This window comes from Onychostoma macrolepis, chromosome 24 (genome assembly GCF_012432095.1).
Source record: "Onychostoma macrolepis isolate SWU-2019 chromosome 24, ASM1243209v1, whole genome shotgun sequence".
Lineage (NCBI taxonomy): Eukaryota > Metazoa > Chordata > Actinopteri > Cypriniformes > Cyprinidae > Onychostoma > Onychostoma macrolepis.
The window spans coordinates 19,181,584-19,205,513 of NC_081178.1; the positions used below are offsets into that span (position 1 = coordinate 19,181,584).

The 23,930-nt window shown below is 37.4% G+C and overlaps 2 protein-coding genes across 11 annotated transcripts in view; one reads left to right on the forward strand and one right to left on the reverse strand.

Annotated features, from left to right (window-relative positions):
- The window catches only part of elovl2 (ELOVL fatty acid elongase 2), a 127,463-nt gene extending 111,701 nt beyond the window's left edge, over window positions 1–15,762 (forward strand). The window contains exons 6-8 of the mRNA XM_058766113.1: window positions 1,156–1,280; window positions 1,450–1,584; window positions 13,823–15,762. Coding sequence (XP_058622096.1) covers window positions 1,156–1,280; window positions 1,450–1,584; window positions 13,823–13,945 — 383 coding nt within the window. The 3' untranslated portion in view covers window positions 13,946–15,762. The remainder of the gene's footprint in view (window positions 1–1,155; window positions 1,281–1,449; window positions 1,585–13,822) is intronic.
- Window positions 15,763–19,328: 3,566 nt separating this feature from the next.
- sycp2l (synaptonemal complex protein 2-like) overlaps window positions 19,329–23,930 on the reverse strand; it is a 67,715-nt gene continuing 63,113 nt past the window's right edge. For 5 of the 10 annotated variants that reach the window (XM_058765215.1, XM_058765213.1, XM_058765219.1 and 2 more), the window contains 2 exons: window positions 21,821–21,902; window positions 19,329–19,552 (listed from right to left, as the gene is read on the reverse strand). In XM_058765215.1, coding sequence (XP_058621198.1) covers window positions 19,388–19,552; window positions 21,821–21,902 — 247 coding nt within the window. In that variant the 3' untranslated portion in view covers window positions 19,329–19,387. Of the gene's footprint in view, window positions 21,627–21,733; window positions 21,962–23,930 lie in introns of those variants that run through there. The other 5 variants (XR_009269041.1, XM_058765216.1, XR_009269042.1 and 2 more) reach the window with 5 other exon arrangements.

Genomic DNA, 23,930 nt, shown 5'->3' on the forward strand with positions numbered 1-23,930 from the left:
TATGCTCACATCAATGAGTGGGATGAACTCTAAAAGTGCTGTTCTTTTTATTTGATAAAACATGTATGTGTTGAAATGGCTAATAATAAAATGTGTCATCCTGTAGTTTTGTCTCATATTCATATTTTCATCATATTTGCAAATGTCTTGACTCCACAGCCAACAGAACAATTTTGTCTTCACTGTTCCAATACCTTTGGAGGGCACTGTATATTTGAAGGGTATACTGGTACACAAAATGACGTTTTGGTACATACCTCGGTTTTTAAGTCACGGTTCAGTATGTTTTTGGTATATATTTTGATATGCATGACATATTGTTTACAAGCTGTTTTACTGACGTCTTTCCACGGTTGAAACACCCATTGAGTTATTACATGAGACCTGAGATAGTTATTAATGTTGGTCACACTTTATTTTAGGTGGCCTTAACTACTATGTACTTACATCAAAAAATAAGTACAATGTACTTACTGTGTTCATACTGTGTAGCAAAACACTATTGCTGCTATTGACGTGGGATACGGGTAAGGTTAAAAAAGGTTAAAAAGGTTAAAAAAGGCAAAAAGTGTAGTTTTTCAAATATATTTAAACTTCTTATTCTAACATAAAAGGTCACAGTATCTGTCAAATGATCTCAAACCGAAAGCACAATATGACTTAATCCCTTCATTAAGTCTGTTTTCGTATTATCGTATTGTGAGATTCTGATATTGTTACATCCCTAGTCACGTCACATAAAAAAGTGTCAAAATGGCATTTATTGTTTCAATTTCCTGATAAAATGGACAGGATTTGAAAGGTGAGACTTTGTTTCTTATTGAAAGTAACAAAACACAAATCTTATTGTGATGATTGGATGAGAGGCACGCCAAATGTTTAGATAAGTTTCATTCATGCATCAATTGAAACAGCTTAGACTTTCAATATCAATTACGCAATATCAATATCTAAATTTCCATGTGCAGTGGTTAAAACAGTGCTGTATTTGTTCAATACTCATGCATACTGAACTGAAACTCCTGTAATACCGAAATTGTTGGTACAAATATGTGTACCGTTACCCCTAAAAGTATTTATATATATATATACATATATATATATATATATATATATCTTTCAGTTAAAACTGTTTAATGCAAAATCTTTGTCCAGGTTTCTTTGGGCCAATGCTAAACAGTTTCATCCATATCCTCATGTATTCTTACTATGGTTTGTCAACCATTCCATCCATGCACAAATATCTGTGGTGGAAACGCTACCTCACGCAGGCTCAGCTGGTCAGTGTGCAACCTTTCTATCCAACTACACTATGCTCTTACATTTCCATTTCCCTTCACATTTTTTATGCTTATGTCCTCATGAGATTTTATATTCTGTTATGTTATTTTTATTGTATTCCATGTGTTCTATGATTGTCTCCCAATAATGTTCTCTTCTTTACCTCAGGTTCAGTTTTTATTGACCATTACACACACAGTAAGCGCATGGGTCATTCCTTGTGGCTACCCTCTGGGTTGTTTGAAATTTCAAACCTTCTACATGTGCACACTTGTCGTCCTGTTTGTCAACTTCTACATGCAGGTACTACTCTTACTTTCACTAATTTAAAAAATATGACCTATTCTTTAGTTAATATAAACTTGAGGATGATTCTACCAAATAGAAAACGGTTGGGCAGCTCTGGCCCTCAAGGTCCAATGTCCTGGAGAGTTTAGCTCCAGCATGGTTTCAATGCTGCACATGTCTGTGGTGCATTACGGCTCCGACACGGCCACTGGAGCTGATTGCGGCCACTATAGTCAATGCTTGTGTCTATACCAGCTGTGCCGCGGCATGTTTCAGAAGCATCCCAGAAGCGTCTCTCCACACTGCTTAGCTAAAGATAGGTGCCTGGTCTATTTTGGATGGACACCACATCCAAGCCGCACAGTTCAAATACAAAATAAACACTCTGTGCAGACTGAAAAAAAAAAAACACAGCTACAAATCTTTTATCCTTGTAACTTCATAACTGGACTTTTAAGTGTATTAACTTTGTCCGCAGGCTACAGCACAACAAAGTAGGGCATAGCAATAAAAACAATTAAACCGGACAAAACAACAATTTAGTCCATATACCCATGGTAGAAAAACACGATAAATCAAGAAAAATATTGTACAGGCAAATGTTGTTGTCTCGCGAACCCAGTTGCCTCCCTGATAGCACAGAAAAGATATATCACAGAGAAACTTATTTGACGTCTGCATTTACATCAGCAATACCTATTTTTTGGAGTGTTTGCTCATCTGCAATACGTCTATATGACATTTCCTATTAGATGTCAAATAGACATTAAGAAAATGTTTTTAAGATGTTTTAAGAATTTAAGAAGGATTTAGAATGTATGTAAAACTGACATCTTAAAGGTGTCTTTTAGATGTCTATACACAGCAGATGCTTTCCAGATGAAGCGATCTTTAACAGACATCTTGCAGATGTACGTGTGCTATCTAGATTCGCTTCTGAAATGCTTCTGGTGTGAGTTGTCACTGCATGGAGGACAAAAAAAATTAAAACTTGTCTATGCCATAATGCCCTGCAGAAATGACCAGTGTATTTTTTTCAGCGTGCATGTTAACAAATGAGTGCATTCACAACAGGAGCAGGTGCAAAGCATGAGCTGTACTGAAGCCATAGTTTTGGTGCCCAGTCTATTTTTGCTGCGCTGATGACACTCAATTAAAGTGACAGCACACTTTTGATGGACAAAATAAATATGATTTCACACAAAAGTGCTAAAAATTCACAGAATAAGCATGTCTAGTGTGTTTTAACAAGAATTGGAGTATGCCAAGAAAGAAAATGAAGAATCAAAAATATTTATAGAAGATTTACCCATTTAAACTTGTTTTTAGTTGAAGCAGCAGTGAGCGTCCAGTGGGTGATGCTGTTTTCACGCTAATCAGATTGAAAAGCAATATTGTTTATCAAAACGAAAACAAACAAAACCAAATTCTACAAAACTTGAGTGAAAAAGTTCAATTATCAAGCGAAGCAATAAAATAGCTTTTCTTCCCTGAAAATGATACAGGGTCATTCCTAGAATTCGGTGCCATTTGAGTCCCCATGATATAATGTGGTATATTTTCTGTAAAAATGGGCTAATACTTGTTTCTAAATGCTCATCTTACAAAGTTACTGGCCCTCTACCATAGAACACAATAAATATGTACACAAAATTAATTAATAAAAAAATAATTACTCATATTTTATTATAAGTGCAAGTAGACTAAACTGCCATGTCCCCAAGTAAGCTTGCACAACTTCAGCCACAAATATAATAAAAATCAAACAAATTCCAAAATGTTCAATATTTTTGTATATTCTTATTTATAATATTCCTCAACAAAATATTTTTTTGTTATTTATAAATTTTTAATGCTTAAAGTCTTTAAAACATGTTGTGTCCCTGAATTGAATGTTCAATTCAGGGACACAACATGTTTTAAAGACTTTAAACATGACCCATGGCACATAGGTGGCACACTATCTACAAGAAGCAGAGTAATTAACACTCCTTAATTCACCCCTTTTTTAGTGTTTTTTAGTGTCACTGATTTGGTAAAGTCCACCCTGTTATGCTTAGGATAGAGTGGGGGAAAACAACCCCTTTAAGGGATAGTTCACAACAAGGCAGTCGAGCGTATGACGTAGGCGTATGAAACATTTCGTTAGCTGATGCTAACTGGCTAGCTAACTGATGCTAACTTGAGGTAATTTTTAAATATAAAATCCAAATATTTTTATTCAACCAACTAATTATAATACATTTGATGGAAAAACAAATTATTTGATGTTCAGAAGAGAATACCTATAGTAATTGCTCATTGCCCCTGGGGGCGTTTTATCCCACAGACTATGTTTGAAAAAAAAAAAAAGTGTGTCATTCTGAAAATATACACTATATTGCCAAACGTATTGGGTCACCCCCTTCTGATGAATAGGTTTGACTACTTTAGTCATTTCCATGAGTACAGATCTTAATGTTTAAGCATATAATGATATTCTAGGGAATTGTGTGCTTCTAATTTTATAGCAACAGTTTGGACAAGACCCTTTTCTATTCTAACATGATAATGCTTCTGTGTATAAGGCAAGGTTCAAAAAGAAATGATTGATTCAGTCAGTGTGGAAGAACTTTACTGATCTGCAGAAAGTCAAGTCCTAATCCCAGTTGAACACCTCTGGTGTGACTTTAAATGCAGGCCTTGAGCCAAAAACTCATCACCAAACTTAAACATTATTTGTACTCATGGAAATGACTAAAGTAGTCAAACCTATTCATCAGAAGGGGGTGACCCAATACTTTTGGCAATATAGTGTATTTACTTTTATTAAATGACACGTACTCCCTATCTATAGGCCATACTGTTCTCATATCATATATAACTGTGATGTTCTACAAAACAACAAGCTTTCTTACTGCTGAAAATTAGATAATTTAGTGTGAAATCCGTTTTCTTTCTGGTAGGGGAGACCGGGGATGACAGTAACACTTTTTGTTTGAGCATCAGTAACTCAAACAACAGTGGTTGTTTGTGTTAGATCTCTCAAACTTTGATATATCGTAGTCACATGTGTCTACTACAAATAAAACTCACTTGGACGTGTACTGCATAATCACAGATTGTGTGAGTTAATGTCAAATACAAAGAGTTCCGTTGTTACAACCTACCCCACTACTGGGTTGAGTTGTAACACAGGCTGGGGATAGATGTAACAGTGTGAAGCAATTTGCTGAAATAAGACCCACACTGCCAATTTATGCAAGAACTTTATTGAGGAACAAAAATAATCAGTTTTGAATAAAGTGAACCACTTTATTCCACAAAGTAACAAAAAACATTATATTGTATTCCTTTTAAATTTAGCACAAAAACAATTGCTGTGTGTTCCTGTCACATAAGGGTTCAGTCACTAGCTGTGTTGCCATCTACCTATTTTTATGTGAATTTTGGAATGCTGTATGGAAATGTCAAGATGCGCAGAAATTCAAAAAATGTGCACAAAAATAAACAAACATATGTGCTCATTTGAGGAGGATAGTGTTTTTGTCCAATAAAAAGTTATGTGCATAAACTATGATGGAAACACATTTTATATAAATCCCTTGATGTGCAACAAAAACCTAACATGACATTTCCTCAATAGAGGATGTGATTGGATAACTGGGTAACACTTTACAATAAGGTGTCATTTGTTAACATTAGTTAATGTATTAACTAACACGAACAAACAATGAACAATGCATTTATTACACTATTTATTAATCTTTTTGCATCTTTGTTAATGTTAGTTAATGAAAATACAATTGTTAACTGTTTATTCATGTTAGGTCACAGTGCATTAACTAATGTTAATAAACACAACTTGTGATTTTAATAATGAAGTAGTAAATGCTGAAATTAACATTAACTAAGATTAATAAATGCTGTAGAAGTATTGTTCATTCTTAGTTCATGTTTACTAATGTTGTTAACTAATGTTAACTAATGAACCTTATTGTAAAGTGTTACCGCTAACTGGACTCATTGTAATCATTAAGAGTTGGTTGTATCATTTTTAATGAACTGTTACAACTATCCCCACCCCAAACAGCCATAACATAGCTAACCGTTTTAGCATGTGGGGTTTAAATTAGCATGAATGCAAAGTATCAAATGAAACTAGAGAAACAGCTACTTTAGGTAGACACAATTACTAGGTTTCTTTCCTGAAAATCATTTTTTTGGTCATAAAATCTACAATGTTGCTCACATTCACATGCCACTTCTTCTGTAACATAACAAATGTGAATGGAGTGTATGATATTGATGTCATGACCACAGCTCTTTTCTGACTTGTCAAACTGACCGTGTTACAACTAACCCAGGGCTCACAAAATTTCGAAATCCCTGGTAGCCCTTCGGGCAGGTACTCTTCAGATTTTGGTAGCCCGAAAATTAATTTAACTAACCCGAATTAAAAAAAATTATTATATATTTTATTATATTTTATTTTATTATATTTATTTATTTTTTTTAAATATAGAAAATCAGATAGGAGTTTAAATGTCAATCAAAAATATTTTCAATACACAAATATCAACAAATATGAAGGAAGGAATTTTATTTCACTATTTACAGGGTATCTGCAGAATTTTTTAAAATATATTTGAGGCAATTTATGACCCATTTTAAGAGCTGCACGAGTAAAATGAACACAGAATGAGCGGGGTTGGCAATGTCTATGGTAACATACAGTTTTGAGCCATAAAATTACATGATTTGCAGTTCAGATACAGGTTTTCACAAAAACAAAAATCTTATACAACAGCGTTTCAGGCTATAGACAGTTTATGAAAAGGGACCAATCAAGCATATAAATGTTAATTTAAAACGTATAAATATTACTGTCTTAATTGTTTGGATTTTTAGAAGGCACATCAACTTCTTTCTCATTTACAACTCTATGTGTTTGCTGCGTAAAAACATGAGTTGATATTTGCATTGATCTGACCATAAACAGCAAGAAGTGGCGCTTTAGGAGCGCTGAAATATTGCGGTTTCCCCGGAAACGCTGTACACAAAGCAGCTCCGCGCTCATAAACTCTGCTTTATCAGGAATTAGGTAAAATGAAATTAAAATGCCAACGACACGTTTCTGAGGACAGTCGGTTACCTTCAGATACATTCACAAAGACATCCGCGCCGCATTTTGACTTGAAACGTCCAGAGCTCATTATTTATTCAATGACATCATTGCTTTTTGAAGTTTAATCCTGCAGTATCGCGACTCATGTCTTTCCGTCCCCAACTGTAAGACCTCTTGAAATTATAATTAAGACATTTCTTATACCATTTAACGTATTTAAAATTTTTACATCCTTAATTTTGATACAACTCACTTTCAGAGTTTTTAAGGACCCGCGGGAGATCTGTATTTAAGGTAGCCCCACAGACAGCAACATAGTCTTGGCCCAGATCCGGCCCACATCTGGCCCGCGTGAAATCCATGCGGGCCAGATGTGGGCCAGATCTGGGCCGACACTGCTTGAAATGCACCAAATAGTAAGAATGACCCTACAGTGAAGACACCAAGCTGAAATGGCACCAAATAGTAAGAATGACCCTACAGTGAAGAACGTGAATATTTAACTTCAAGGCCAAAACAAAACAAAACAAAAGATAAGCAGGTATCCATCCTCCCAGAATGGTGGTGGCGCCCCAGCATGCAACACAGTGTGGCATAGCTTCACAATAGGCTTGATCGACTTCATGCAGCACCGCAAAGATCGGCTGCCACCTGACAAAAGCAATGCATTCTGTTTAGAAAATGTGTCCACTTTGATCAGCGCTGCAGCCGGCTTATGATCTCATGTGCCATCAAAGTACCACAAGAGCAAAACCAGCCGCCTAGATCAGGTGCTGCAGTTGCTCAAAATCGGATAACACACTTTATTCTCATTGGTCAGATTCTGTGATGATAAGGACGGTGTGTGTTGCATGTTTTTCTTAGACACGTTTGTGTATTTATTTTGATATTGAATATATTCAAACAAAACGCACAAAACATTAACAAAAATTAAGATTAAGCTATCTGGTAAATATATATATTATTATTGTATAAGAGTAAAAGTTTGGAAGAAAACGTGGTTTTACCTATTGCTTGTATTTGGAAAATTTCTACACAACTACACAAACAAAATTGTGCAAATAATTAACCTAAGTTTATAAATAAATAAATTAATATAAATTAATGAATGAATAAACAAACCTAAATAGATCAGCACACTACAGAAAGCAGGAAGTGTCCAACCTGACAGCCGACTTTTTACTCCTCCCTCGCCTGCAACCGGATCTCGCCAGCCGGTGGCAATCTAGAGTGCATCTCGAACAAGCATGCTAAGACGATCACTTTCTGCTTCCTGTACTGACGCTCGCGCGGTGTTTTCACATATGAAGTTAATTAAATGGAGTATTTGTCAAATACACAGGCGTTTCAGAGACGTTTTCATGAAGCAACAGAAACACTGTTCATGTACTGTTTAATACAGCGCCATCTGTACAAGAATAAAGTTCAACATAAGCCTATAAATAGTGTGATGTTGCTATAAATGTTGAAGGACATTTGTTAATGTCATGATGTTAGCAATGTTCAATTTAGCAATAACTGGTTATAGCTGTTAGTCTCTGTTCACTTTAAGGGGCGGGGAATAGTCTGGCGCTGGGTGGAGGACGGACTAGAGAGAGTTCAGAGTTAATTGAGAAAGTGAGAGCTGAGAGCAGTGAGTGTTACTCTTCCTTGTTTTGTTCTGTGTACGGCGTGGGTTACGGCCAAAACGAGATTGAGGTCTCTGCAGAGCAAAAGTGGGTGTTTCTGAATTGCTAGGCATTTTCAAGCTGCTGGGTGTTTCTAAATCATGCAATCAAAATGATCCCCCTGACCTAACCCCACCCCTAAACCTACCGTCACTATGACGTCAGCCAATCAAGTAACATGGTCAAAAAACGCCCCGATCTGGTAACTCCCATTACTTTGCTGCAGAGACCTATACTTGGCCAAAACAGTAACCCCTTTTCAGTGCTTTAATAAAGTTACAGAGCGACTGAGAACGCCTGGCTTCCTTAGTAGCAGAACGCTACATGGTGTCAGAAGTGACGGACTTATAAGAGCGCGCTTTGTGTGTTTTCTAGGCTATAATCCATTCAGAATTTGAATGAAACTTTCGTTTTTCGGACACATACATGCTGCAAAATTTCGGGAATGATGTTGGATCCATTCTCGAAATATCAGTGATAAACGATGGACGGGACAAAAATCCCTCGGTGATTCATTCTGGAAGCGGTTCTGGCCAAACTTCCGCAGACAGCGCACGTCCTGAGCGAGATCTAGTTCACGGACTAAAAGCGTGTGTAAACTTTATAGGCCTTTACCACACTTCCGCGTTCGAAAAGCGGAAGATTCAAATAGTAGCGTAAAAGAATTTCCGCTGCAGCCTCTATCAATGGCTGTCCCATAGCACTGCATTGTTGTGGATTATTTATGTAGAATTCAAAGACACCAATCTCAGTTTACAATAATTAGTATTATGAAACGAATGAATATGTTGTCACGATATCCCGATGCGTATTTCGTGACTTAAACAGGAGCACGCGAGCCAAATTGTATGTGAATAGGCAAATCTTTACAGTCTGATCACCTTATTTCATTACAGAACAGCGAGAAAACTATACAAACAATATATCACATTAATAAGCATTAGAATTAGCCAAAGCTTAAAACATTAATTATGACTAAAGACTGTATAGAAGGATTAAATTAAAGGTTTAGAGCAAACTTGTATTAAACATAATGCTCACATTTTTTCCAACCTGATCTCACAGAACTCCGTGTAATGACCACGGACTTAATTAACCCCGAATCTGTGGTGGCATCACGGAATCGCCGAAAATTCCGTGCTGGGCTCACAGAAGGCATCAGCCGTGGTCCATGCACGGATTCACTGGTTCAACACCAGCGCTGCATCGGACCACGTAAAAAGAGTGACTCCGATGCAGTTATATTTTGTATATAAATTTATACTTTCACTGGAGTACCTGACCCCACCCCTACCCTAAACCTACCCAGTTCTGAACAATAATGATGACAATAAATTTTCCAGTATAGCGTCGGCATATTGATGCTAAGGGTTTCCTATTTAAAGTATTGAACCAGTGGATCCGTGCGTGGACCACGGCTGATGCCTGTCACTGACTTACATTGGTATCACTTCTGTGAGCCCATCACGGAATTTTCGGCAATTCCGTGATGCCACCACAGATTCGGGGTTAATTAAGTCCGTGGTCATTACACGAATTCTGTGAGATGTTGTTTTTTTCACACGCTGACTTTGATGCAGTCCTCAATTGCATCAAATTGAAGTTGTTGAAATAAAGAAATATTTCCAGCCCAAAGACAATAATTAAAAATAAGTTTGATCATCTCATTCCAGTTATTCTCCGTGATTGCGTGCAACGATTGAATGTCATTATACTGTGAACAAGAACAGGAGGTTAATCACAATAAATATAATGCAAAAATAAACAATATAATATTAGAAATAAAATTAAAATTATATAAGTCTGAGTATTCCTCTGGCAGTAACTTGAGCTGCGTGCTCTTCATTAATCTGACTGGCAACACTGGCAGCGCTGACAGTCGCGTCGCTCAGATGGGCTAATGTTACACATTAAAATGAAGGATGACATGATACATGGAATGGAATCGGTATAAATACGCAGTTTTAACGTTTATTTCGTAAATGTTCAACTGAACTAAATTAGTTAAATTTTCTTCACAAAACTGGCGTCTGTCCATTGACAATAAAGCAGGCGGAAATTCCTTTAAGCTACTCATTGGAGCCAGGACATATCAACCAGTAATTTCATTTCCAGTAATGGACGGTAGAAAGTTCGGAAATGAATGGTATGCGATTTATGGCAGAATAGTCCCACAAATGATGGTTTATTTTTTACTCACGTGTCTCCGTTAACGCGCTCACATCTCCTTCAAACAGATATAAGGTGTGTTCGACTTCATGGACTTCATGCGGCGCCGCACAGACCTATCGGCAAGAATAGCCGCTTGCAGTCGGGAGCGGAATTGAAAGCGGAGACGTGAAGTCGGACTCTTTCTGCTCCCGGTAGTGATGCTCTGGCGGTGTTTGGATACTCTTATCACAGATGAAGTGAATAACATGCTATATTTGTCAAATGCACGGACGTTTCAGAAATGTTTTCATGAGCAACAGAAACACTTTTTATATACTGCTTAATACAGGACCATCTGTTCAAGAATAAAGTTCAACATAAACATGTACTATTTAAATACTAATAAGCCTTTATCAGTGTTTTTTTTTATTATTAAATGTGACTCATTACAGTAAAAAAAGCTTTTACTGTTCTAAAAACAGATTTGTGGGCAGTATTTTTTTTATTATTATTATGCAAAAATTATACAAATGTTTGTACAAGCATATACAACTCACAACAAGTACAAAAACAAATAAACATTCATACGAATATGTAAAGTGAATTCATGCCAGGGGTAAAATTACAACAATTTAAAGTAACAAAAAGCTTCATAGGTCTTTCTTGCTTTTTTGTTCTTAATTTTATGTAATGTAGTAGTACCATTTGTTTAATCTCTTTTTTATAAAATGTTCAAAGTTTGGCTTAGCTTCCATTTTTTCACAGGATTGTGATATTTTCCTAGTAAAATAATATTTGTGAGCTGTATTGGAATTGAAGATGTTAGAAACACACACCATTGTTGTCATGTGGTGAATTTGGCCAATCATGAAACAGCTGTGTGGTCATCAGCGCTCCCGCAGTCGCTCTGGAGAAACTGCGCGAGCTGAGTCAGCCGGCTGCTCTCGAAACGCTCTCGCGGTACTTTGATGCCACACGTGACAGTGAGGTGGCGTCGGCACCGGTTCAAGTCGGACAAATTTTCTAACCGGCATGCACTTCTTCAAGTCAGCCGCCGATCGGTTTTCATGGCGCCGCATGAAGTCGAACACTCCGTCCAGTAATCGGTCACGAGACATACAAGAGCCAATAGCCTGTCACAACAGCATGATGCAATCGATCACGAGACACGCAAGAGCCAATGGCATTTTACAACCAAAACTGACTTAAGGCTTCTTCTGGCTGCATTTTTTGAATTTACGCACAGAGACTGCAGCACATAGGAAGAGCTTTATGGCGGACGGAGACGGCGATCGCGTCTATTCCTCTCACAAATCAATCGTTTTGCCTCGGAAGATTTGGAACATTAATACTTTTTGAATAAATTATGATGGTAGTTGTGTCTGTCTGTTATATCTTCTGTTTTATTGACAAATGGTAGGTTTAGGGGCAGGGGTTGGGTTACGTGCTCATAATGTGTAATGTAATACGGTTGTGGCTGTTTACATTGAAAAAAAATCACACCCCAACATATATGCAATAATGTCAATGTTGTTACCCAATATATAATTTAATCATGACGATAAAATTCCCAGCATGGGTCGGCATATTGACGCTAAGGGTTTCCTATTTAAAGCAATGGAGGACCCTGCAAGTCGAAAAATTACGCTAAAGGGGTACCTTTAACATCAAAAGGCGATGCCAAAGGGGTCCTAACCAAGCTTCAACATGTGAGGAGTTGATGTATATAACAATGTATATAATTACAAATGATTAAGCATATAAATCGTCAGTTTGTTGTTTTACACACATGCACACAGACATTAGTTCATACACGACATAGTACTGAGATGCATAAGAAAACTTTAGACACGCCCCTAAAAACAAAAGTCAATAAGTTACTTTATTTAACCTTTTAAATAAAGTAAAAGCATTTTACCACGAGCATTTTTGACGATCGTTTCTGTCCAGTCCATTCATTTTATCTCGTTTAACCACAGCTGTCATCGTTTTTTTGTCTGGCAGTGGCAGCAGGTATGCGTTAAAATTTCAAATTGGAGCCTCTACTACATTGATTCTGGCACCCAACATCACAAGAAGATGATATTTTAAGTTCCTTATGTAGCCGAATCTGTGCTGGTTTGAATTGGCTGCCTCCAGTTTTCCTTTTGTTTTGCCTCCAGCTAGCGCTGTGACATAACCGTGACGTCCGCCCTAAAAGGGTCTATAGAGTTGGTTTGTTGTTTACATGTTTCCCCTTACAAATTTGTTTGGTGCAGCCTTCTATATGTATATAGGTATGCTTGGGCTGTTATAAATGTAAAAAAAATCTGCAATGATGTCACAATCGTGTTGCATTGTGGTTTATGAAGTGGCCTGAAGTGTGCATATGAAGCAGACTCAGTCCCTCAGTCAAAATCGAGGGGTGTAGGGTCTGTTTAATTAAACTTCCCTCATTCACTTCACAGAAGTGGAACGCTCTTCAAAATGGCAGCGGGGATTCCCCCGAGGGGAAGTGCTTAAGGAAGTTTATAAGTGCATGTCTAAAAGTGGAGTGGAACGCAGCCTCTGTCTTTCACTCTTATGCTACTTTGATGCCATACATACATACATACATGGTGTTGGTGCTGTCTCAAATCGGACAATTTCTAACTGGCATGCACTGCTTCAAGTCGGCTGCCGATCGGTCTGCACAGCGCTACATGAAGTCGAACACACCTAGTATCTCGTGGCCATGACATATTACGTTCCCACGAGTTAACATGTCCTGGCCATGACAAAACTAAGTCAACTGAGCATGTCCCCTCCTGGTCACCGTAATATGTAGCTTTGGAGCCGCTGTACAAACGCTTCCTGTGTGTGAATACTCTGGCAAATCTGCAGATGCAGCAACAATGTAGTTATGCTGACATGAAGCTCGAGCTTGCGTTGTGAAACAGGCATAATCCAACAGACATTAAAAAATTCAACCAAAGTCTTCAGGATTACTTATACAGGCAGGTATATGTGATACGGGTTGGAGCTGAATGCTGCAGGACAATGCATATCCCAGTTGTGTTATATTAAAGTCAAAATTTTTAAAGTCTAAATTATTGCCAGACCAGGCCTGACAAAAAAAGGAATTTTGACCCCCTATTCTTTAGTGATGAATTTGATGGTGAAGGTGATTTGGCAATACTGCTGTAACTTGTAAGTCATGGGACCATGGCCTTAGGTTGCCTATGAAGTAGTTTGATGTTGGTTAGATCAGCACATTTTAAATCGCTCTGCCTAAAATGCTGCCTATTGGTGTTTTGGATCATGCTTTCAGTCTTATCAACTGTTAAACAAACATGGCTTTTCTCTGCAGACATACAGAAAGAGGAAGCTGGAGGGTGACAGAATTGCTAAGGTTGGAGATCTTAAAAACAGTCATTCTAATGGCCTTTCATCCTCTCTCAACGGAGCTAACTCCAAACAGAAGCTGCAGTGATGCCACTATATGGCCAATGGAATGCTCTTCTCAATTCACTTATGCTGAATACTAGCGCAATAGCAGCTATAATCATCTTATAATCAAAATGCAATTTTATAAATTAGAATATAACTTTTTAACTGTTTTGTATCTTTGTTTTGCATATGTTCCTCTGAGGCCAATGTAAATGCTGAACAATAATTATGTGGAAAAAATTTGTCAAACTCTGATTCAAAATAAACAGCTCTGTTAATGATTACAGTATCTACTTTTTTACACATCTTTGGCAGTTCATCTCTAATGACAAGAAAATGTTCTGTAAGATCCCCCAAATCACTATAATCATTTATTATTCAACAAAAGTCACCTTAGGCTACAAGTCTTAATCTGACATGCTGATTAAACCATTCAGTGTGTTATTGAATGTGTTGATATGTAGGATCTTATAACAGATCATAGCACTAATAATACACCTTTCCCAAGTCTTCATTATCAGCCATGGATTGTTAGGTATAGATGTCAAGTCCCATGAAAAATGCTATATAAAATACATTTGTAACTCTGTTAAATACCCCATGAAAAATGTTCGACAAATGCATTTTTTTTTTTTTTTTTGAGGGGGTGTTTTGATATTTCAGGGCTGGGCAACTTGATCAGCTTGCTACAGTGTGTTTGATAAGAGTTGGCGCTAAACTCGGCAGGAAAGTGGATCTTGAAGGCCCACCCCTGACATATTTCCTATTGCAACCAGAGGGCATAGCAAAGGGTTTGCCCATTTGTTTAAATAGCTAATAACCTTTATACTAACGGCACAGCCATGAATCATGATTTACATCCTATTGCAAGTCTTGGCAAGTGCCATCACCAAAAAAAAAAAAATTTAAAAAAATGTAAAATTATTAGATATTTAGGTTGAGTCAGTGTATTTTGCTAGAACAGGGGTGCCCAACCCTGTTCCTGGAGATCTACTTTCCTGCAGAGTTCAGTTCCAACCCTGATCAAACAAACCTGTCTGTAATTATCAAGTGCTTCTTCAGATCCTAATTAGTTGGTTCAGTGGTGTTTATGGTTGGAGCTGAACTATGCAGGAAGGTACAGTGCACAGCATAAATGAGTACACCCCCTCTAAAACTTAAATTCAGCAATTACTCTTTACTTGTATGACATTTTAGAGTTCTTTGGAGATATATTGTTCCAACAAGCCTGCTTGATCAATTACCAAAGAAGAATGTCAAAATTATTCAGCAAAATAAGATTTTAATCAAAGTGATAAAATGTGTTGCAAAAATGAGTACACCCTCCTGAAAGTTACTAAATAAAAAAAAAGATAGGTTTAAGGCTATTTTTGATCAACAGGTAACTATATTGAAGCAAAACTTTTAAAGACAAGTCATTTCCTGACAATTAAAAGCGTTATTCAGCCCACTGAATCATACTCAGACTTAATGCTGGCAGCAGAGGAACCACTTGGGAGAGAACTGCCAGGTGACTTATTTCTTAGCATAAAAGAGGACAGTGGTACAAGAGGAACACCAAATTATTGTTCAAGTGTGAAAATATAGCAGAAGTAGCACCGACATTCAAAAACAATGGACTTGTGACAAGGCTCCTGAAATAATCGGGTCTTCGCTTTAAGTTTTCATTTAGTGAAGAGTGAATTTTTGCTAGAAAAAGAGCAGGAGAAATAACATGCAAGCGTCTCAGAGCCAGCAAAAGCTATGAAAAGAGTGACACTTTCTCTCACAGAGTATGACGCAGCCTGCAGAAGTGACATGCTTGTTGTCACCACTAGAATTAAAGGGTTAGTTCGCCCATTTAAGACATGAAGTTGTATGCAATCCTTACCAGCACTATAGTGCATACACACTGACCCACCCTTTAGTCACCTCCCTGGTCAGAGTTCTGGCCGCTGGAAGTTTTTCAAGATAGTACTCCCGGTTAGTTTCCGGGGCCTCAAAACTGTGCGCTTACGTGAAAAAGTATTTGCGTTTCAAAGCTTGAATAATTTACATCACAAAAACACGCCTGACAAAATTCATACCTCAGTTTTAATCGGCACTATTTTCTTTCCATTTCTATCAATCCGCTGCTGTCAACGCCAACAGTGCGCACGCTCAGATCAGCTGTTGATAGCGCGACCGCTGATAACATGTCTGACTACGAAACTTCTGATGACGAAACCAATTTTAGCACAATGTCAGACGGAACAGATGATGATGAAAGTAATTTTCAGCTTGTTTACCGTACAGTTTAGACATTGGATCATAAAGTTAGTAAATAGAGCTTACCCGTGGTACTGGTACAGCAAAACTCTTTAAAATCATTTTTTTTCTTTTTCCTCCTTGGTTGGGGATGTAATCGTCTTCGCTGAAGTGAGCACTGCACACACGGAAATCCTTGATTCTCGATATTTTAGCTCCCGCAGAGTAGCCGATGGCAACCAGCCAAAGCTGTCTCGTAGCTATATCCGAAACTGGAAAACGATGGAATCTGAACGGTGATCCCGGCACATTCTTGTGGTCACAGCCTGGGAATTTACAAGTTCGCACCATTGTTCATTTTCTACTTTTATGTCGTTGTCATTCGATTGTGTAAACACTATGGAACAGCTGATCTGAACGTGCGCACTGTTGACGCTTGACAGCAGCGCGGATTGATAGAAATGGAAAGAAAATAGTGCCGATTAAAACTGAGGTATGAATTTTGTCAGGCGTGTTTTTGTGATGTAAATTAATCAAGCTTTGAAACGCAAATAATTTTTCACGTAAAACGCACAGTTTTGAGGCCCCGAAACTAACCGAGTACTATCTTGAAAACTTCAAGCGGCCAGAACTCTGACCAGGAGGTGACTAAAGGGTGGGTCAGTGTGTATGCACTATAGTGCTGGTAAGGATTGCATACAACTTCATGTCTTAAATGGGCGGACTAACCCTTTAACCAAAGCAAAATAAACTCATTTAACCTCTTCCAAGGACCATATTTACAAAATAGAGACTTCTGGACTCTGGTCTCAAGAGACCAAGTCAATCATTTAGGATCCAAAAGCATCCAAAATCTTCTGGTGTTGCTAGAGGAGGAGTACAGTGAGAAGTGCTTGGTACCCTCTGTTGTCGAGTTGCGCCGCGCCACTCGCGTCCGAGGAAGACACGGAAGCAGCGGGGCAGAGCCGCAGGTTTTTCCCGGGGATGAACCCGCGAGAATGGAAGCTCCGGAGAACATCTGCGCTGTGTGTCGATGCACCTTACGAGAGAATAAGACCAGCAAGCAAGGTAAAAATGTATGTACATTTGTCTGTGTCAGATTTTTTCACACCAGTTTAACCCATAGTAACATTTACTGGTCAACATGGCGGTTACAGAACTTTACCATGGTAAACTGCGCTGTCGTTTCAAATGACTTTTGTCAGCTTATTGAATTAAGTTACCGAATTAAAATAGTTTTTAACGAGCAACGCTCATCTTATATTAACATTAGGTGAACTAATGTGAAATTTAGTTCAGGTGTTAGGCCAGTAGCCTGAGAAAATAAAATCGTATGTTAGCTAAGTTAAACTAGTTTTATGGCTAGTTGCCTTTCTAGTTTTAGAATTAGTTTGTTATAGTTTTTAATGGAATTTTAGATTTACTGCATTTTTTTGTATTTGTGTTTTAAAGGCAACTGCAATGAAGCATCAAGAAAGACATGAGCACGCCAGCCACCCTGAGACTGATAATTCATGGTAAGAGAACAACTATGGTTTTAAGAGGTTTGTGTATTCTATATGAGGTTTGCCTTTTAAAAGTGTGCTATTTCTACTTCTTGTTTTTCAGAGAAGACATTTCTGTCAAAGTGGATGGTGAGCAAAGGTGGTGGCCACGTTTTGGAGCAGCGCCTGGGTTTTTCAGATATTTGTCTTTGACTATTTGCCTTTTTTCCCCATTATGTTTCTGTTGCCTAAAGATTCTTTGTGAGGATGAATCCAGAGCAGAGCCGTTTCTAGCCATTTTGACGCCCTAGGCGAAATCCCCCCCCCCACAATATTATAATTATATATAATTTCTTTTTCAGACATCAGTTTCTTGTCACATTCAAATTGGTTGTCATAGTAACGACACTAATTTGTGGAAATTCAGGGCATTGTGAATTACACAAATCTGAAGGCATTAGGCCTATTTGTAAATTGACTGTTAAGATAAAACATTTTGCACAGTTTATTATCTGTGATACCATTAGGATACTTGTTCTTTTATTACTCATTGATGCGTGAACTTGCCCTTTAAATAACGTGACGCTCTGCCCTCTATGCCGCTGCTCCCTTTAAGTGCTGTTGGAAGCAAATTATTATTATTATTTTTTTTTTTCTGGTAGCGAATTAATTGATTCAGCATTTCGACACTTCCGTCAGGATGTGTTAAATTTGACAAAGCGGTTTAATAAAGTATGTATTGATCTTGTGATTTAGCGAATTTTACTACACCAATATTTTTTAATTGGCTGAAAGTTTTATATGGGAATATTACACGACACACTGAACCTTTAACAATCCATTGGCGCAAAAACGCACACCCTTCAGACCAGTTTCACATGAAACATGATTTCTCGACTGCCACAAATACTGATTTTGTGCACTTTTTATGTACCAATATTTTAAATTGGCCTTTGAACTTGCATGGCTAAAAAAAGCCTTACCTTGCCAAAACACTGACAGAACCCATTGATCTAATGGCATTGTTAAGTGCTCCAAATCCAAATGCAAACTTTGCATGATTCAACATTCAGAGGCAGCAATTGACAGCGCTCTGATCCAATGGCATACAGGCATCACCAGAATGACAGTTCTCTAGCCCAATGATGTTGGGGGATCCAGTGGGGGCGGCAATCATATTTCAGGGTGTCCGTGCCACTCTTGATCACAACCCTGTTAAAATGTAGTGGCAGTACGTGCGCTCATTGGTGCCCCCTCCAGCTGGCGGCGCTCTAGGCGACAGCCTAGCTAGATGCCTAGAAACGGTACTGATCCAGAGGACATAATGCACTGCAAAACGTCCTAAGACAGGAGAAATGGAGAAGATGCACTGTTCCAGCATTGGAAGTCTGTATTTTTAAGTGTTATACATGCAATGTTTTAAATAAAGAATTTGATATTTTGTAATTATTGTGTCTGTTTTAATTGAATACCAGTAGTACCCATGTAGAATCAAAATAAAATGAATTCTATATAAAAATGATCAAATCTAATGAAATCTATATTAAAATGAATGAATTGCAGTAGTATACTGATAAATCAAATACAGCTTGCTACTATAAATCTTAATTACAGTAACTTACTGGCAACAGTGTAATATAAAAACTTGAAACAGAAGATGCTACCCTCCCCTCATTCCCTGCATTATTGGGCATTTTTTCAGCATGACAATGAAGATATGTTATGAAATCAAGAGAAAGGATTCAATTGCAGATATACAACAGTTTATTGAGAAATCACTTAGTCAGAACAGAGCTCGTGCACAGCGTGGATGGAAGACATGCGCAAGGACGCAATGGGCAGCCAAGTCCAGCTGTGGAATCCTCCGAAGCCAGGGCAGAGACAGGAACACACCAGAAGACAGAATGTGCGGGACTGGAACGCTGAGAAACTGTGAGGATCTGACAAAAAGAGGAGCGTTAGCTGATCTTAAATAGCCCCAGTAATGAGCCACAGCTGGGACTGATCAGCCCGTAATCACGAGCTCGGTCACACCTACTCACAGCACACCACAACAGACAAGCAAGAATGAGACAGTAGGTGCGTTTACATGGAGCATTGTAATCGGTTTAAAAGTCCAATCCGAATGAAAATGCTCCGTATAAACACCTCAATCGGAATAAAAATGCCCAAACCGAATGAAATTGTAATCGGTTTGAGAGGGGTGGGATAAACCTTTCTATAAACCGAACAAAATTAAAATCCTGCCATGTAAACACTTTAAACCGATTACTTTGCGTCTACGTCATCACGTCCAGAGGTCGGGTCGTCAGAACGTGAACGTGATGATGTCGGCAACGGTACATTCTGTGATTTGGGGACACCGACACTACAGTAGAGACTGGGTAATAGTGGAGGTATAAAGTTAAAATTTCCATTATACAGTTAAAAACACATTAGAAAGGAGAACGCTTGCTGTGTGACAGACTATCTGCTCTCATGTCCGGAGTGAAAACAGATCTGAAATGAAGCGCAATTTTCTGCTTTTCAGCTTAGAAACAACACAGTGATGATAGTGAAAGTAGCTCAATGAAAATAAACAACTTGACCAAAAGTTGCCTTTGTCATTTGTATTTGTATAGATGACAGATTCATAATTTCCGATCTGCTTGAATTTATACGTGCTCACGCCATGAATGTTGTACGAAACACGATTGTGATAAAGCAATGCTCATTTGATTCATTGTTCAGCAACTCTTGGTAAGAAATCGTGTATTTGTTCCATTTAAGTACAGTACAACTTTGTAGTATCAGAGTACAATTAATCTCAGCTGCATTACAGAGGGACATATGATTTCTATGATCGCGTTCTGGCCATATGACCGAGCGCTCGAATGAACGCAAGGGATTCAAATATTAACCGTTTATTCTAAGCAAGTGCAAACAGATATTAAAAATATTAACGTAAATATGGGCGTTTTTTCCTCTGGTGACTTGTTTTTGTTGTCACTGTAGGCTATTAGCATATCCTAAAATCGAAAGCACAGGCACATGTAAACACCATATCGGATTAGATACCGTCTCATGTAAACAGTTAATCGAATCTTTCAATCGGAATGACAAAAAAGTGTACATGTAAACGCACCTAGTGATTCTATCAACCGTGACAAGATATTCATTCTCCCAAGGTGAAAATCCTTCAGTGGACATGTATTTCACTCAATCTTAACGCTCTTGAGCAACTGTGGGGGATTCTATAGGGACGAGCTGAGCAAAACTCCCCATTAAAAGACCAGAGCATTTAAGGAGGTTGTCCTCCAGGAGTTAAACAGGACAGATGTGAAAATGTGTCATGAACTTGTACACTCAGTGCCAAAAAGGGTCAGAGCAGTATACTTAAAGTTCTGGAGAACGTACTAAGGACTATTATACATTTGTTGAATTAAATCTAGGGTGTACTCATTTCTGCAATCCTTCATTTAAACAAAATTGACTAATTTTCTTATCTCACAGAAAATATTGGCATATATTTTGTTTTTATTAAGTATGTTTAATACGTTTCAATTTTGCTATCTTTCCATTAATTATTTTAGTAATCATTAACAAAATACATCTTTTATATTAATTCAGAGGGGGTGTACTCATTTATGCTGTGCACTGTAGAGCTTCAGGGACAGAGTTAGGCATCCCTGTGCTAGAAGATAACCGTGTATATCTGCTAAATTTTAACAGGTAAAAACAGCACAAAGCTTAAATTTTCATTTCATTAGTGTGAACCTATAAATTTATGCTTTTTTAAAATGACCACAGAAAACCTTAATGATTGCCTTTATTATAAACTGAATTAAGCACTTGCAATGTTAAAGTGATAAATCTGATCATTTCACACCAGAAACAAATTACTTTAATTAGGAGTAGACATTTCAGTCAAAAAAAAAAAATATAAAAAACAAATAAATAAAAGGAAAGCAGCAGCATCATAGTGTGAAGTCCTTATAAGGGATCCGCAGTGGTGGCACCTTGAGGAGAGGCGGGCTGGAGAAGATGACAATTTTAATGACTCACACATAGTCCGAGTAGTATTTATTAACGATTTACATGCTAACATTTAAATATCAGATATAATTGACCTGGAAAGAGTCCAGAAATCTAGGTCTAAAGTCTACATACAGTGCTGGTAAATTAAAGCTGTAATGAAAAGAAAAGAAAAAAAAAAAAACCCTGCTCACCGCAGTAATTTTAGCCTCTCTTTTCGCTGATAAACTAAATGGTGCTTCAGCACTCACATGTGGGATGAGAAGAGTATCCAACCTGTTATGGGAGAGCTTTTTAAATTCACGTACAAGAACTTGCCTTGGTCATATGGATTTCTGCTTAACATGCAATGGACAAGAAAGATAAAATATAATTAGAATACATACAATGAAACTTGTACATTACGATATATAATTCAGAAATGAACTGCAGTTAGGTCAAATATCTTATTGCCCTCATCAACACATAGGTGGACACACACACAAACTTTGAAGTTTGGCTTGAGAAAACCGGTAACACTTTAGTATAGGGACCAGTTCTCACTATTAACTAGTTGCTTATTAGCATGCCTATTATTAACATATTGGCTGTTTATTAGTACTTAAAGCACATATTCTGCATGACCACATTGTACATCCCTAATCCTACCCAATTGATAGTTTTCACGTGACATCACACCCTTATAGGAATGCCCAACTGGCAGGCAAAACGAAGCTTTGCTCCACTGACCGCCAGCTATTTTTACGCAGTTTGCATCAAGTAATAATGTCAAGTCAAGTCACCTTTATTTATATAGCGCTTTTAACAATACAGATTGTGTCAAAGCACTTAACAGTATAAAATTGGAGGATAGTGTGTCAGTAATGTATAAGATTAAACACTCAATTTTCAGTTAAAGGCATTTCATTATTGAATTCAGAGATGTCATTGTCTAGCTCAGTTTAGTTTAAATAGTATCGGTGCAATTAAATCGACGATAATCGCTAGAAATTAAGTGTCCCCAACTGAGCAAGCCAGAGGCGACAGCGGCAAGGAACCAAAACTCCCTCTGTGACAGAATGGAGAAAAAAAAAAAAAAGCAGCCTTGCGAGAAACCAGGCTCAGTCGGGGGGCCAGTTCTCCTCTGGCCAGACAAAACCTGCATTTCAATTCCAACCGCAGCTATGTCAGACTGTGTAAAGGGCTTATGTGATTCCCGTGGTCTTGTCCTGATGGAGCATTTTAATTTATAATTTAATGTATTTGTTATATTTGTGTTTTATTATTTGAAGTTTTTCATTTATATGATTTATTTATTTGCTATAATTGTAACGTATAGTTTAATGAATTTATTGTCTGTCTATTTCTATAATATATTAAATGAATTAAATTATAAATGTAAATTATAATAAACAAGAAAATATATATTTCTGTTATATACACATACACACTTTTATACTATTTATTATTTTAGAATGTATTTATTCATTTTTTCATATTTGTATATCATGTTTTAATTAAAATTTTTATAAATGTATTATATTTCTATTTTAATATTGTTGCAGTTTCTAACAATAATAGTATTATGTAGTTAGGTATTTAATTATATTTTTTAGTTATTTTGTTATATTTTTAGTTTTATTATATTTAGAGTGTGTCTGCCTCCTGAACAGTGTTAGGTAGATCGTTCCTAGTAGATTGTTAGTTTGGGTGCTAAATAGGATCTGCCGCCCGCAGTCAAAACGTAGTAATACGCAGATATTAAAAAGGCGAGATTCACTGTACACATTGATGTATATTTTGTACAGGCAAGAGGATGAAGCCAGAATAAACGCAATGTGCAAAGTTTCACATTAAATGGCTTCCCATAGAAAACCATTAGAAGGAAAACACTGAACCGTTAAGTGGACTGCGTTCATATTCCCGGCCTCATCTGCTTGCCTGTGTAAATTATGCATCATTAATGTAGTGATTACTGAATTTGATCTTTTAATATTACTGTTCTAAATATATTAAAAGGCACTTTAATTGTTTTTACAACGTTTTGTCACACTGTTTATGATTGAAATATTGCCGCAGGTGCTTAATATGGATTGCAAATGGGCGAAACTTGCATTTTGTTCAGAAATACCTTTGCTTTATTCTTTTGAGAGGTGATCTAAATATTTGCAGCTGGGAAACACTCAAACATGAAAAATTTACATGCTTGTGCTGCAGTTCTATGGATGTTTTGCCCTCCAAGTCTTCGAGCCGGTCACGTGACTGAAAACTATCAATAACTAAACTAAACAAAACAACTACCTTACTAACTATTAATAAGCAGCG